Source organism: Eimeria maxima, genomic scaffold, assembly GCF_000499605.1.
Source record: "Eimeria maxima Weybridge genomic scaffold, Emw_scaff377, whole genome shotgun sequence".
Lineage (NCBI taxonomy): Eukaryota > Apicomplexa > Conoidasida > Eucoccidiorida > Eimeriidae > Eimeria > Eimeria maxima.
Window position 1 is genome coordinate 1 of NW_013566462.1, and position 16,923 is coordinate 16,923.

The window sequence follows — 16,923 nt, forward strand, 5'->3', positions numbered from 1 at the left end:
AATATATATATATATATATTCAGGGCACTGCAATTACCATTGGCAGATGCGGGTGTGCCTGAGAAAGCAGCCTACGGCTCTACACCAGTAAACTGCAGTTTTGCCCACCCCTGCCAGTGCTACAAAGGGTCTGCAATTCTCATTTCGCCTTCCATCGATTTGCACTGCAGTCAAGGCGTCCGTTACGTTGCACATTCCACGTCTTCACATACCTAATAAAGCTACTATACCCAGCCGACTGTTGTCATTTGTCTTGCTCAACATTTGGTTAAGCTTAATTAATAACAGCCAGAGTTAATGCAAAACTTCCCCTTTGTTTTTCTAAGAAACATACTTCCCTTCTCGTATTTATTATTTAATAATACTTTAGAATTTAACTACAGTTCCCCAGTTTGAGTTAGGAAAATTTCTCAGCACCATTCGACGAACTGTTAAGATGAATTGCATGTAGTAATATTCTGCAGTATATGCCACTGTAATACGTGTCGAAAAGTGGCAGAAGTCGGTTCCACCAACCTGTCTAGGTCTAGAACTTGTCATTAGGCAAATGAAGCATTATGCGTCTTCGATCTCAGTCTGTATGCTATATCCATCGCAAGCAACGTTTTTACTTCACTTTTGCATTGCGTTATTTGCACTGTGAAGACTGCCCTGTGACTACCGGGGCGCAGCATGACATCTCTGCGGCTGAGTTGAAGGCGCACTGCCTGAATACGACCCCGAATTTGCGTAACGCATTTATGCTGCGTTTCCTTCTTTATGCCATTTTCACGGTTTGGCTTGCTAAAAATGCTTGTGTGCCATGTTTCAGATGCTGCGTTTGCTTTTCCCATCAGACAAACCTGGTTCCAACCAATTCAGGCGAGCCAAGCACCACGGGCAGGAAGACGCAGGTGGTTCCAGGTGGTGTTCTCGTACTCGTTGCTAGCCTACCAACGGTAAATGAAAGTTTCCGGAACGTACGCGAGCCATCACGTGTCCGCAGGCAGACAGCCTGCTTCCCGTTTGCCTCTACCTAGTAAGCTACAGCGCTGTGGGAGCTTTCCAGTAAGAGATTAAGCTCCAACGAAGATAAGGAACAATGACAAGGTGCTCATATTCATATAGAGCAGCGTCACTAAATTCACCCAACAAAAAGCACCAGCCACCAGTACTGGTCCCGTTCTGCCCTGGGTAACCCAAACCAAGCGCAATCAGCTATGGGCTCCAGTTCGTTTGTGCTAGCGACGTTCGTGCTGGTGGCACCGTCGGGCGAAACCGATGCATCGCTGGTCGTTCTTCCTGCGAAGAACAACTATGGTAAGTCACATCGGAGCTGGTCGTCAACACAGCTAACTGTTCGGCACAAATCACCGCGTCGCTGTCGCTTCCCCCTAAAGCTTATTTCGTTGTGCATCTACTGCCTCCTCAACTGCTTCACCAATCCACTGAGTTCTTCTGTATTGTCAAAGTCTGTCTTGCAAACGCATATTCCAACGTCGAAACAGCCAGACGCACTGCATAGAAAACATGCTTACGACTAGTGCAAAAGGTAGACCCACTTCCATGCCTTGTAATGACCGAAATTGGCACGCTAGCACTAATAGATCCATGCGAGATCCCATACAGGCTGCAACGTAACGTACCGATGAGCGTGCCTAGACTGCGAGTTTGGCTGGCGTGCTGCAGGTTCACTACAAATTCTTCTACATGCTAAACGAGCTGCATCTCCCAAATATGGCTTCTACCTTCTGGCCGAAACAGCACGATAGCTAGTGATAGTGAAGGCTTTGCCACACCGTGGGCGCGGGCGTATGCATGGGCTCACATACTGCCAACCAAGTGCTAACGCATGCAAACCTCATAGCTCCCAGCTGGCTATGGAGTACAGTTTTACCGCCGGATGAAACTAATTTCATCCAGTGTATGCGCACCGCGCATAATGGAGGACGTTGCAGGTAGTTGCACATGACGCCCTTGAGGAATCATTTCCAGTCGAAAAACAAGCAAATGTTGCTAGTGGTCAGAACGTACAAAAACAATCTGTGCATGGAAAACCGGGGGTCTGCTTTCCGTTTTTCTTTACCGGACTAAAGGAGTATAGTGTGAGCCCCTTGCCGATATAAGCCCGAGCTTATGAGGAATTCGGTGGTAAATTGATGAAGGGCACTTGCATAAAAACAAAAGCTAGTCACATTAATCCTGCCAAAGCGGAACCACCGACATGTTCCGGTGTCTTCGTAACCTAGAAGCTACGGCCAGAGCCTGCTTTTCATGCGCGCACACACCATAATTAAGCACATAATTCATGTTCGCAAACGCGGCAGCCACATCCCATTCATTCCCCTCTCCGAAGAGCAATTACAAGCGTACATAACCAGGCTTGTCGTCAATGCCTCCTAACGGTTTGCAGAAATCAGGGAGTACCCTACGACTCCTACTCCGACGTTTTGCGCTGCAGATAGGTTGCCTAATCAATCCCAACGACATCGTTTGTAATGCAGAAGCAGATCGCAAATGCACATTGCAGTTGCAAGGAGTCAACCTCTGGTAGGTGCCATTGACGAGGACGGGCATGCGCGTGACACTCCCGCCTCTTATCCAAAGTCAGGGGTAGTGCCACAGACAGACAAACAGACAAGCACACACACACACACACACACACACACACACACACACACACACACACACACATCCTACCCGAAGTACTGCAAGTACGTTGCAAACGAGCTAACGAGACACCAGAGGACATTGATGCTTTTGTCTATGCACAGGAACTTCTTCAATGCCAAATTTGTGTGAAAATAAACCTTAATATGTTGCCACACACCGCGCATAGCACAGATGCAAAATCGCCGACCACACAAACCAGCCCCGCGAGCTTACAACTTGCCCTCTGCACCGCCGCATAGTTGTCTGTGGAAAAGCACAAAGCACTCTTAGCACAACAAGCATACTTCCTGATTAGGTCAAGCAGATCATGTTTCGTTGCTCACAATTCTAAATATAACTTCGCGAACTGCACAGTTACTGTGTCTCCGCAAGCAGTTTCACTACCCCTCCCAAAGAGCAGCACTTCAGCATATCGGCGCACACATATCGCCATAACTTCGGATTCCATAAATGCATGCATACCGGAGGCTAAATCTGGGACAATGCCGCCTGTTCAACCATGCATCGTCTCAGAACTTCTGCTTCACAGGAAGACAACAGGAACAGAAGCGTCGACAGGCGCACAGAATGCCTCACCATCATGCGCATTTACAACCCTCGATCGTTGCCCCTTCGACACTCGATGCTTTCTGTGGCGCCGAATCGAACACTACACAGAGAATAACCCCGACTTCTTCACGAATCACATTGGAAATGTAACCGAGATCTTATCCAATATAACGAACGCCATGGGCCCTGTTTCCGGAATTTTCACCACCACCATACATCTTATGTGTAAACGAGCCCACAATAGCTCAAGGGGCTCTTGTGACACTCCTCCTTCGTAATGCAAAATCACGGGGGTCTAGCGGGGGTGGTGTAGGCATACACGAAGCAGATGTCCAGCCCCTGTTTTCCACCACGTACGTTACACGAGGTTACACCACCTTCTGCAAGCCTCCGCCTATTAACTCCACTGCTGCTGGCATTCTTGTCGGACTGAAGTGCTTTGAAGCACTGCAGAACCAGAAACAACAGAGCACCTGAGGCAACCAAGAAGGCAATCCCTAAGAGTGAAGATCTCCTGCGTTCCCAGCAAGAACGCAGTTCGTTGTGTAGGGAAGTGATCTCAGAGCTGGGAATAGGGTTGGCCTTTACTTCTGCGGTGCCAGTCGCCTTCACTAGAAGAGCCACGAAGGCAACAAAAGGCGGCGTTAACGCATGCATTCTACCGGTCAAATGGAGTATTGTCGTTGTTTATGCGGGACGAAAATACAATTATTCAACTTTCAGTGAAAATTTTTGGAGGGTTCTCGGTGTGAACTTCAGCCCGCTCACCTCGGGCATGTATGGGCTTGTCTCCGGCCATGTATGGGCATGTCTCCGTTTTCAAATCTGAGGTGGCCTACGAGCACAGCGAAGTAGTCTGCAGAACTTAATCGCGTCTTGTTATGAAGTCGTAAAGATCTTGCATATTTCCTTGCCATTTGAGAATATTTTCGCCGTATACCATGAAACTAAGACGATACGCAGAGTGATCGACTGTGTTGAACCACCCACCGCTGTAATGAAGACAATCGGCAGCTTGGGTGTGTCTGCCGGTACGTGATCAGCTTGTGTAGATACGTAGAGAACTAAAAAGAAAATAAGATGCGGAATAGACTCTTGCGTTATTGACGATCAACTTGTTGTTCATCTGGTTGTCTGTGTCATGGGTTTCGTGTGTCCCTTTGACGGGGGAACTTTCACTGGACGCCAAGATGAATACTGGGCAGCATGAATGGTCTCAGCGTGAAGACTCTTTAGCAAAGTTCATCAAACTTCTTCTGACCTCCACTTACGTTATTCAGGCCTCCTTGATCCAACAGATCAATTGCCCTCCTGTGGGGAGCCCGACCAACGCCTGAGCGGGTGGCATGTTCTGTGTTTAGTGTAGCACCGTGTAGCGTAGTCTGAGCGCTGTAGGCAGTTCTGTCTGTCAAACGGCGAGCAAAACCTTTCCTGGCCTTAGTAGGCAAGCGGCACGTAAGCAACAGTTCTCAACAGCTGTCTACTGGGTTTGCGCATACTATCACAAAGGCTCGTTTGCCCTTGTACGTGGGGGTGTACTACGCCTTAAGTTGCAGTTCCACAGAGGTGTGTAGAAACTCTTGGACGGCCGCCTCCTCTCCGGCAGCTTCAGGTGCTTGAGCCCCTGAGCTCAGTGTATCACAGGCTGTGCGGAGCTGCCAATTCTGGCTGAAGTGGCCACATCAACCCATACACGGCCGTATTAGACAAACTGTATGCAAGCAAAAGTCTTCGACAGTTGCCTATAACGTTTATCTATAGGTTTGTTTTGACTCGGTTGTGCGAACATTGTGTTGCAGCAAGGTGCGTTGCAACTCATATCAGGCAATCCACTTTCCCACAGCTCCACGCGTTTGATCTGTTGAGCTCGTGACATCTGGAGACTGGGGGAGGGGGTCAGCAGATTTTAGGCACTCCCATCGCAATTAGTTTGACTGCTTTACAGCTTACAGAACTCCACTGATAAGATTCAGGATCCCGCGTTGTACTACGTAACATCGTATGGTTCCCGGTTCCCGGTTTGAACTACATATATATATACTTCATCGAGTTGAATCCACACGAAATTTTTCTTAATAAAATGAAAATTCATAGAGAAGGCCTCCGCCCTTGCCTGCCACCCAGATATGACGGTGGGCGCGATGACTTAGCACTGGAGGAGTTTATCACTTCTGTAGAGCTATGGTTTCGTCTCAGCACAAGCACCAGGAAAATCACTGCTGCCACTGGTATCTTCTTTATTAGAAGGGTAAGGCGACAATGGTGGTTTTATATAAGCAAGGTCACTGTGTTCCCTGAGCCCATCTGGACTACGGAAGCATTTTTGCAGGCGATGCGATCTGTGTCCATTCTTCGGTTGGCACTCGAACAGGCTATAGTAGAGTTGAGGAAACTAGAGCAAGGAAAGCTATCGATAGAGCGTTGTACGCAAAAGTACGAATCTTTGCTTAACAGAGGTCCAATGGTGGACTCAGAACTGCTGTACCACTGGCTTGTTGCGGGGCATCCTTCGAATGCACCAGGAAGAAGCAGGAAGCATCGGCTGCCGGTTGGTTTGTAGACTAGGAACTGATAGGTGAAATGGTCGACAACGATGGAATACATGGGCATCAAGGACATGGCAAACGCCACATCTACCGGATTCACGGAGCAGGGCATTTGCATCCCCTACGTTTAGACGTCTGACAGCAGTGTCCCAAGGCGACAGTAGCGAAGACGCCAATGGTTAGAGTAGAAGCGCTTAGCGAACAGGCAGAGAAAATGGCGCATCCAGAGCATGCCTCCATTGGTGGTGCTTCCCAAAAACGTGCTTTCCCTGTTCTGTAGATCATTCGATGCGTCATCAATCGAATTGTGTGACTTCACTGCAAACAAAAAATTACAGGCCCCGGAGTACATCCTTCTGCCTTCTGTGTGCCGGATTTCCGGGCTGTTATCTGTCCTCCTTTAGTAGCTTGGCGTGAGAGTGGCTGGCAATGGCAGACCCCATCTACTTGGGTGTCCCATGTAAACCACTTCCCAATCCCTTGTCTCCTTTTTCAGCTAGGGAAGCGACCAGAAACCCAGCGGTCGGCGAGGAAGCTCAGTATGGCTGGATATGTGGGAAATATTTTAGGGGGAGAACATGAAATTTCGTCAGTTCCCACCGGGACTTTGCTAAGGACACCCCCGTCTGTTGGGCTGCGGAATGCAGAGCGTGCCTCTCCTCAAAACCACTCTAAGCTATAAAGAGTAAAGAGAGACTTCACACTTACCCGAGAACACTCGGGCATAACAGTTTTCCAAAATGCAGTTGGCCTCCTTGCTACTCCCCAAGAGCTCTAGGTTCACGGAAGCTGGGTCGAGAGGCCCCTGGGGCGAGGAGGTACCCTTCGTGCGTTGCCCTACTGCATGGTGCGGCTCGAGCAAAACAGTGGTCCTCAGGTGCACCCACAAGTTTGCCCTCTCCAACCTTACACTCGCACGGTTGACAATTGTTAAGCGCTTACTTGGCTCCCACTTTTTAAAATGAGTGTACAACTCGATTCTTCCACGGCAATCCGCAAAAGCTCTGCTGCAACCGCCCTGCTGGAGCTGCTGCGACTGCCGTGATAGTGGCTTTGCAAACTCACTCCACAGAGGAAACTAACTAGGCTAGCTCATAGCTCCGCAACGTCCATGATGGTTTAAGGCAATGCTGATCGGTTCTCTGAGAAAGTGGATTCTCTTTTAAAGTTCCCCATAAACACGGTTGTACTGGTTCTGGTTGCATTCTGCAAGTACTAGTTCTTACTCGAATATCAAATGTTGCTTTGTTGCGCTAACCAAAACTAAATTGGCGGCATTTGTGGATGCCTAGGCCTTGTTTTGGGGTAAGCTAGATGCCAACTCTAGAGCATATCTCCAGCTGCAACCCATTTAATTCAATTCAGCAGTGCTTAATTTTAGGGGAGTATATGCAGCAAGAGCTGTAGCTCCTCTGTTGTTTGTTGATGCTGAGGCGGTCCACACGTGGACTCCAAAGTCGGCATATGGCTGGATGCAACCCGACTTCTGTTACTTTCGATATTGACTTTCACGTCAACACCAGACCATATTATTCGACTCGGGCGCCACCCTAGCAGTTAACTTTGGGAAAAGCGTCTAGCGTTTCCGCCGTCTTCGCAGTATACGAAAATTTATGAATACGCGCCCCATCAATGGGCATAGGGATGTTCACATCAACCCTCACGCGTATTGGACCACAGTACGCAGTGCAGTAATCGTTCTATCGCTTCCGTTTGGTTAGTCGTGTTTCTTACGAGACCTCAGTCAGGGGACAAACTCTTTGCGTGGGGGAGCGGGGGGATCGCGGACGGCGGCGACCTCTTCAAGACTAGCAAGGGAAGCACATGTGGCTTCGACCAATCCTGCAGCAGTGCCCAAGTGGTGAAATTCAGAAGCTCAAAACAGGTGCGAGCTGATGGAACGCTCTTCAAATATGGATATGACGGGAGTATGCCGCGTGGATAGAAGATATTTATACGTCTAAGCAATTACAGCAAGCATATTTCTCTGTGGAAGCAGCAAGCACTGCGCTATCTACGTATTTGTACATTTCAGGTACTGGCGAAGGTCATTGTGCTGCTGATACGCGCGGAACACTCTAAAACACAGGACTGTTAGAGAGGGGGCCCAAAGAGGGCTACAGGTTTTCTGCGTGCTGCAGCGCTGGAGAAACCATTCGTGCAGAGATGTACCGTCGGTAAACTCTGAAATGCCAGTGTCGAGTGGCGGTTGCTGCAGCTGTCGTCGGCAGGTGAGAGACGGCTTACGGCCAAGAGAGGCACTGCGGGAGTAAGGGAGACCATCCTGAAAGGCGTCTACGCCAGTTGTCATCTGCTGCAGGTCGACATGGCTGCATGGGCAATAAGCATGGGCTTTTTTTCTTTTATGATATGCAACTTATTTGTTACCATGCACAGGGCAGCAAAAGGCTGAAAAGCGACTTCAAACGATTAACCCGTTGCAGCGGACTTGAAGTATCTTCTGCAGTAGCCCAGTATTTGCTGCAGTTACTTCATTCTTACGTGGATTTGGAAGTATTGGAGGTTTTATTGCGTATGCCCCACAAACGCTCATGAGCAGCTTCCCGTTTTTGCGCAATGATGTCACTTGCTCTTAACAAGGGCTGCAGCGCCTCCTGAAATGTCCCTGAGACATAATAAAAATGCTCTGGGAGTACGAAGACAGCCCGATAGTATTTGGATCCTTTTATTTTTGTCTTTTATTCCTGGTGTCCATTTAACGGGCTCCACACCAACTGCGGGATGGTAAGGAGCCATGGCTTCCCCCAACTGGTTTCTTGGAGAAACCTCCTTACCACAGCTTTCAGAAGCTGTACAAGCAAACCTTGCTTGGAAACTACTGTGCGGTATTCTGTAGCGCTTCAGTGTACTAGAACGTTTTACACAAGCATTCATTATCACTGTACAACGTCGAACCCCATGCAGTAAGCCTCCATGTAAGTGGCCTGTGCTGTGTTTTGGTATGAATTTATTACACCAGCACGCGAAGGCTACTAAATTGTTACAAACAGCAATTTAATCCCTTCATCCATACTTTCAACATATAAGTATCTTAGGCAAGAAATTAACCAAAAACAGAATATCTTGGCAACCCATGAAAATTAGGCGAAGCCTCGATGTTTAGCTCGATCACAGTGCACCACTGTTACCCATTCTTCTGGGTTTCCCAGACCACTCCGATAGACCATCAATCACACGTTTGTGTATAGCATATAGATCACGCGCATGCATATACTCACTAAATACGACAAAATTAGTGGGCTGTAATGCCAATACTGGTGAACTGTATGCAGATACTTGCGCGTGGTTTATTCATAGCTGTACGTACCCACATGCACATATTTGCACACACATGTGTATATACGTACACCTATCTGAACTGCCTTACCTTCTGGTTGTTTGAGACCATGGTGACTGTGGATCCTGAAGAAGGGGGCCCCTGCTACCTCCATGAGGGCTTTGGAGCTGGTCATGCTGCTACAGAGAAGACCTCTGACGCGTCTCTGTGAAACTACCGGCCGATGGTTTTGACCATATGGCAGTTGCACCCTTGAACTCCCCGTTACAGAACAACGGCCGCTGGGGAAACGGTGTACGTGAAGATGGCCCGACAAGTGCTGCATACGCAGCAGCTCTAGGCGGCTCGTCTCCACTTCTCGTATGAGCGATTTAATGATCTCTTGTTGTTCCTGTTGCTGTCTCTCCGCCTGCTCGCCTCCAAACACATCGTACACTATTTACCCTTGAAATGCGATTTGTATTTCCCTGCCGGTATCCCCGTCTGTAACTTTCAGTTATTTCGTGTCTGCCGCCCTGCCACATTCTGTCTATTGTCAGTACCTTGTATTTGGGAACTCAGCCACAAACGGTTGCACTGAAGCTTGAGCGTCTCTGTTTGGTGTGCTGTTATAATGGTCTATGCACTAGTAACACCACAGCTGTATCTCCACTGTTGTGGAACTGCATCAAACTTTCTGGTAGCGTCATTCCAGCCTGTTTGATCTCCGCGCTTTATTTTATGCAGTGTGGTCTCCCTATTGCTCTGCATGTGGGGTTGAATGTGAGGCGGCGAGTGCAGATCATGCGTACGTCTTTGGCCTGGAGGTGGAGTTTGTGAACAGCCTCTTTGGCTTGAAGACTTTCTTGCTGCAGGATCTTGGCATCTCGAGCCTCAGCAGCCGCCGCCTCTGCTTGTGCTGCAGCAGCGGCAGCGCGGCTTTCGAATGCCAATCGCTGCACCTCCATATCTTCAAAACATCGCCGCAGCTCCCGCCTTTTCTCCTCCAAAGCCAAAGCCGTCTCCGTCAGTTCTTGTCTACACCCGCAGCAAAATCCACAGATAACAAACATGACGCGCAAGAGTTGATCAAGTGCCAGCCTACATGAAAACAACGCACACAGCGTATGCCGGCAGCGCAGGCCCAACAGCAAAACCCACATCCACAAATCAGACAACACATGGCGCGCAACACACAGTAAACACTGCCGGGCAAATGCGACACGACAAATAGCATTATGTACACGATACACATCATATAACAACCGGAATGGAGGAGTGATGCGAGACTCATTTGAGGCTATGGCGTTGAACAACATGCCGTTATTGCAAAGGCATTCTGCGTACTGGGTGAGTGCAAAGACGTGTTAATAGCTGCAGCGTGCTCAGCGGCAACAGCATTACAGACTGTGCAAGCCGACAGGTGTGTGTGGGCAGCCACTACTGTAAGTCTGTGCATTAAGAACTTTGCCAGATCACGTTTTTAGGTATGGCTACAACTACAGCCACACCCATGTACAGGTGTAGAAGATTGTGGCATTTGTGTCTGTGTTTACCACTTCTCATGTTCCTCTGCATCGCTTCGCAGTTTCAGGGCCTCTTGTGCTTTCATGCTTGTGGATATTGTGAGGCATAAAACTGCGGTTTTACAGCACCAATCGTGAATATTGCTCAGTGCGTGCCTCCCTGTGTTAATTCACGTGAAATTCACTGTTCCCAAGCGAGCAACGCATTTACGCCTGCTCGACTTTATAGGCGTGGATATGTTTGCGCTTCGTGAATCGGCTAGATATATGTGTATTTGTGGGAGTGGGATTCAGTTGCGTCTTTGCTCTATTTGGTGTCTGCTCTATTTGGCTTTGTTTGCGTCTGCAGGAATGTGTGTCGATCTGTTTGTAGCCTCGCCTCTCCTGCTGTAGAGCGTTCTGCAACTTCAACAAGTGGGATTCAGCTGCATGCAGATAGTCGCGCCGGGCTTTTTGTTGCTTTTCTTGGATGGCAACAGCGCCTGCCAGGCGGCTTTCTCTCCTTTCGATATCTCGTTCCTTCTGGTACGCATAAAACGCAACATAAGGAGATCTTTTAGTTCGCAATACAGCAACGGGTACGGCTTAGATAGGAATTTGTTTTGTATGGTCGTCCCCTCATCTGCCTGCCAGCGTGCTTATTTGACTGGTTAGTTCTACTGCGGAGGCGCTGAAGCCCAGGTTAGGGATTGGTCGTGCCTGGTCAAGCTCTAGTTGTTTTGTGGCCACTTCACTTTCCGCCTGCAGCTGCCTTTGTGCAAAGGCGTGCTGCTGTTGCTCAATGAACTGTTGCTGCTGCTGGAGTTGCTGCTGTTGTTGTTGCTGGAGCATCTGCTGCTGTTGCCGGCTTTCCAAGAGCGAACGGTGCAAGCTTTGCAGCTGCAGCGACTCTGCTGCCAGCCTGAAGCGCAGCACAGTTGAACGCCCTATCATTCCTGCTGCACTTCATAGCGAGTGGCTTCTCTTAGGAAGGCAATTGTACGTATGTATATACATATGCATATATATGTATACATGTTTACGTACTTATTCGTGAATATATTAATACACACGCACGAGAGAGTTGTAGGATGTGAAGCAAGATCACTACTCCTGTAATGGGAAGGTTTTTGTCTCTTCTCGAATTGTTGCATTGAGGCTTGCTGGAAACAATACAGTTCAGTCTCAGGAATTATGATATCGAAGCCCTACTTTGCAGAAGCTACCCTCGTGCGCTGCTCCGTCTCATCCCTAAGCTTAGCTGTCTCTTGAGCCAGTAGCGCCAGCGCCTGCTGCTGCTGCTGCAGAGTCTGCTGCTGCTGCTGCAACGCTGCCACTGCGCCTTCCATCTCTGCTTGCCGCCCACATGACTACGCTCGCAGTTAACATTCATGAGCAGCACAGCAGCGGCAACAGAGAAATCGGACGCTTAATTCTTTAGTTCTCTTGCATCGCTTCAATTTCGCGCTTGGCTATGTCAGCTGTTAATGCCGCTTCATGTGCTGGAAAGATTCATATGAAGGTTTGTGTAAGCAGATGGTTTTTGCGTACTTCACACTTTTTCTCAGTGCCAGCGACCTCCGCCCGTTGCTGCTGGTGTAGCTGCTGGTGCAGCTGCTGCAGCTGTAGCTGCTGCTGCTGTAGCTGCTGCTGCTGCTGCTTCTGCAACGACTGCAATAGGCGTTTGAATTCTTCGGAATGTCTCCGGGACTCTTGGGCAAGGGAGTGCAGTTCGTGCCAGGCGGGAATTTCCTGCAGCAGCGAGAAGGGTTCCTTGCAGGAACTCCCATAATGTAGTGTGCAGAATGAAGGAGCAGTTGCAGGCCCAATATGGAGCCACCGTGCAGGACAAGTACTTGCTACAATAGCAACAGCAAGATAAGGATCCAACTCAATCGAAGCGACCAAATCCCGAAAGTTGCAGTTAACCATTCAAAATTGCTGCAGCAGAGTAGATTCAACGATCAACAAAAAGATTAGAAAGGGGGCTGCACTTGTGTGGATAACAGTTGTAACAATATCACTGAAATGTGGGACCTGTCGAACCAGTAATATCGTAGGAAGGATAAGCACAACCCTACAACGATTATAATAGCAGTAGTGCACCTATCTTAATTAGTATCACGATCAAACAAGAAATTCAAGCAGAAACGACCATCCGTAATAGAGCGAAACAAGAATATGATTAAAGCTTTTCATACTAACCCGTTGTTGCTGCTGCAGTTTGGCCTCTGCCTGCCTTTGCTCATCTTGCAATCTTCTGCGCCATTCGTCATTTGCAGCCTGCAGGCGAGCTGACCAGTGGTCTCTCTCCGCCTGCAAGGCCTGCTGCAGCTGCAACTGCTGCTGCTCGTGCTGTTGTTGCTGCTCGAGCTGCTGTTGCTGCAACACACAACCACGTGCCTGACCCAAGAGACGCACGTCCTCTTCATATCGCGCTAGGGTCCTGCAGCAGCAACCGCAGCAGCAAACAACGGACGGCCATCTCTGTTCCTCAGCCATGAAAAAGCCACTGTTTATCCCGATCCAGCTGTCGGGATTTAACTATCAACAGCTGCAGTGACTGCTGCATCTGCTTCAGAATGCCGGTGGTGCATCGGATACAGCGACTGTAGCTACGGTAGAAGCAGCAGTTGCTGCAGCTCTTGATAGACCAGCCTTTGCGATGTCCGTAGAGCTGGGTGTATGTGGCCCACTGGTCTACGGTAGTTTGAAGAGTTCGGTTCTTGATTAGAAGCTTTTGTTTCTCAGACTCCCATGCAGCTCGTGCTGCTGCGGAGTCTGCCTCGTGCTGCGCTTGCTGTGCTGCTGCTTCGCACTGCATGCGCCGCTTCAGCAGAAGCAACTCGTGTCGCAGTTGCTGCGCCTCTGCTCTGTATCCACAGCAGTAGACCAGGAGACCAAACTGTAGCACCAAAGGGAACTGCAGTGACCAGGGGTAGTGTATGAAAACAGCGACAGTAGCAGCACCAACAGCTGCAGAAGCAGAAGTCGCTGTGCCATTTGCAGCATTAGCAGTAGGGGGAGGAGCACTACAAAAAGCAACATATACACCAGAGGCAGCAACACCAGAAAGGCGTAGGAAGAAGCAAGACGACACGGGTATGTGCTTAAAACTCTTCGAGAGGCGAATCTGCTGAGCTAAGCCCTCCCAGCATTTCATGCCGTAAAAATTAGTTTAACATGTTTAGGGTTTATGGCTTGATGCATGTAATTTTAGTTATTGGGTTACTCGAGCTGCGCATTCCGCAAATTCGCTTCCGCCAGACTCTGCACAGATAAACAGAAAAATGATATGGCCACGTAGGACAAGCCCACTGAAGCCTAGTTGTGTATGATGAAACATCGACTACTATGGTCTAATGTTAGGTTCATGGGCAAGCTAATACCAAATAAAATAGTTCGGTAGAGGAAGTGGAAATGTGTACTATAACGGCACGTTCTTAGTGGTGCGGATTGAATCGCAGACGCGTTCAAAATGAACGCGTCTGCGATTCAATCCGCACCACTAAGAACGTGCCGTTGTAGCACCAGTAACCACAATCGATTGCTCAAGTACATGCACACACTAACATCTGTGACCATAATATAAACAGAAGATGTTTCATTGTTTCAATATAAGCCGACGGTAGGTTACTGTTGAAGCATACACAGCCCGTTTGCTGTTCCAAAATGAAATGTGTGTATATTGCTGCATGAGTATGAACAACTACTAGGGCAGTGAGTGAATATTAGCGTCACGGGGTTGACCGCTTCGACCTTAGAACAAATATGCACTTGCCTTAGCAACGGCAGCAAACAGGATACTGCTTTCGAGTGAGTAACTGCAATAAGCCAGCACACAAGGCACCGCCTTGAAAAGAAAGCAAACTGCTGTTTCAGCTAAGCGCACAAGCACACTGCCTTCTCCACACGTACAGAAATATTAGTAGACAAGAAACCACTGTTTTCGTGTATCATACGACTTAGAGATATAGCACAATCTCGACAAACTTTCCATCCATAAGCTTCTCGCATAACTTCCACAAACAGTTGGGCTACTAAACCACCTCACTGTTGCATCTGCAGAAGTATGGGTCTCTTTGGAGGTGCCTGAAGGCCCCTCAGGAGCTCCCGAAGGTACTGAGGGTGCTCCCGCTGAGGAGGACGGGCCAACAGCAACGGCAGCAGCTTGTGACGCGGAGCTGCCAGACGGGGTCTCTGAAAGCCCCACCCGCTTCAAGCCCAATAAACTGTCAACGTCCCATGGGGATCCTGCAGACTGTACGCAACACCCGAGAACAACAAAAGGATTCTTGACGCTTTTTTCTAACCTAATGGACTTGCTGTTGCTGCCGCTAACTCTTCTTTCCGTCCAGTTGTCAGTGGGGCTTCGGTTGTTGATTGCGCTGCTGTTTATGGCCGTGTCGCTGCTGCATTTGCTGTCAGGGGGCTTGTTGTTTCAGCTATTGCTTCCCAGTATGTTGCTGCTCGCTATTATGATGGTGCAGCTGCCGTTTCCAGTTCTCGTGAGCAAAGTGAAAAGCCTTAATGAGTTCTTCGGTGCCGTTGTCTTACTGCTTCTACTGTGTGCAGCTCGAGAGCCGCCTCAGCCTCTATGCCTTCCATCGCACAAGCCCCAGACCTTAAGCGCTATTGCCCATACCATAGACCCAATGCCCCAAGCCCTACTGTCGAGACCTAGCAGGAAGTTTGAATAAGCATATTGGCAGCTCTAGCATGGGTACTTTATATTAAAACTTGTTCACTCTTTCCAGCTTCCGTTTGTATAGAAACTTCAGTGCACTTGGGGAGGAAATTTGCCAAAATCCTCCCCCTTGAGTATGCATGCAGCTGTTGTTCTCCGAACCCCGTTTGTTGTATGCAACAACAGCGCTGTTCTGCAGTTCGTGCTTCAGTGAATGCGTAGCTATGGAACAACCGCTTATATCAGGTTTCTGTGTGTATCAAGTGCCACACCAAAGAGCTCTCTTGCCTGTGCCGCTCATTCCAGAATTAACTCCCGAGACCGCATAGGGTTGCTGAACTGAACCGTGAGCAGGAAATCCAGAACAATGCTTGGCACATGTCCCGCTGCTGCTACCGCTGGCGGAGTGTGGGCTCCTTTCGGCTGTGGGTGTTGGGCTGCTCACACGAGGCAACATAAATGAGCTACCTTTTATCGTCCAGCACGTGCAGCCTAAGTAGTTGGTTCCATGGCATTTTCCGTTTTTAATTCAGGACACTACCACAACTGGAGTCAATAGACAGATAAGTATCAACAGCAACATCAGCACAGCAACAGCAACAACAAAAACAATTGCACTCACTTCTGCGGGGTGCTGTCCTTGGACAAACTTTGCAGCAGCTCTTCCACCGAAAACTGCAGTGCAAAGGCACACTGGAAATCCAAGCTCCAGACTTGCGCAAGCTGTTGTTAATGCAGTTCCGTTTGCTCCTGTTATTGTTTTATTTGTTGCTCTTCGTGCTTCTGCTGCAGGTCCTCGTGTTAGCGCTGCTGCAGGTCCTCGTGCTGGCTTGCTGCATGTGGTGTTGTTGGCACTCTTGCTGTGTATCTACTTGTCGTAGTACTGTTACTGCTTGCCCAGCTGCGGGCACTCTTGCTGGGGCTGCTACAGCTGTTGATGCTGCGGGTTTCTTTTCTCTGCCACCCTGCGCAGCTGTTATAACTGCTCATGAGTTGCGCTATTCGACCTTGGGGTTGTATTCAGGGGCCTCACTTCCGCATGGCCCTTTGATACACCTTTGGAGTTTTCTATCGATCCGGAAACAAGCGACAGGGAAGACACACACATTTTAAAAAATAAACATCAATGCAGTAAAAGCGGATATACATAAAAGACAGGAAACAAAGAAGTCCTTACAGAGAGAAAGCTGAGTAACGATGTAAAAACAAACAACAACCTTAAACACGACGAGATAACTCTGTCTATGTTCCATACAGCATATGGCATCAAAATATTAAGCTGCTGCTGCTGCTGCCACGTCCTCAGAGTCTTGCATTCGCACCGGCAATAGCAGCAGCAGTAGAGGCACCAAGGCAAGCGGAAAGTTCGTAACAACGTTCGCGAGAGTTCCACCAGAAGCAGCAACAGCAGCAACGTCCGCACCATGAGCGATAGCATGAGGAATTGCAGCAGCCACAGTAGAACAGCAACAGCAACTGTATCAAGCGCACCAACGACACCCACAGCAACCACAGCCGCCTACCAGTGCTGTTGTTTGCTTTGGACCATTTTTTTTCTTGTTGGTGGCTGTTAGTTTCCCAGAATGCCTCCTGCGCACACCTCGGATGTTTGACGGTTTGATTGTGTTTCTTTTTGTCTAGACTGTTTCATTTCGTTCCTTTTGTGTTCTTCATTCTGCTTCACTTTGCTGGGAAGCCCTTGCTTCT

At 48.8% G+C, this 16,923-nt stretch overlaps 1 protein-coding gene across 1 annotated transcript; it reads right to left on the bottom strand.

Moving 5' to 3' along the window:
• Window positions 1-9,758: 9,758 nt before the first annotated feature.
• EMWEY_00030670 (hypothetical protein, conserved) lies at window positions 9,759-15,137 on the bottom strand (the record flags this gene model as incomplete). Its single annotated transcript, XM_013481648.1, has 10 exons — window positions 9,759-10,125; window positions 10,581-10,662; window positions 11,285-11,451; window positions 11,742-11,899; window positions 12,081-12,302; window positions 12,735-12,975; window positions 13,226-13,402; window positions 13,762-13,799; window positions 14,584-14,790; window positions 15,087-15,137. The coding sequence occupies 10 exons, from the start codon at window positions 15,135-15,137 to the stop codon at window positions 9,759-9,761; spliced, it is 1,710 nt and encodes a 569-aa protein (XP_013337102.1).
• Window positions 15,138-16,923: the final 1,786 nt, after the last annotated feature.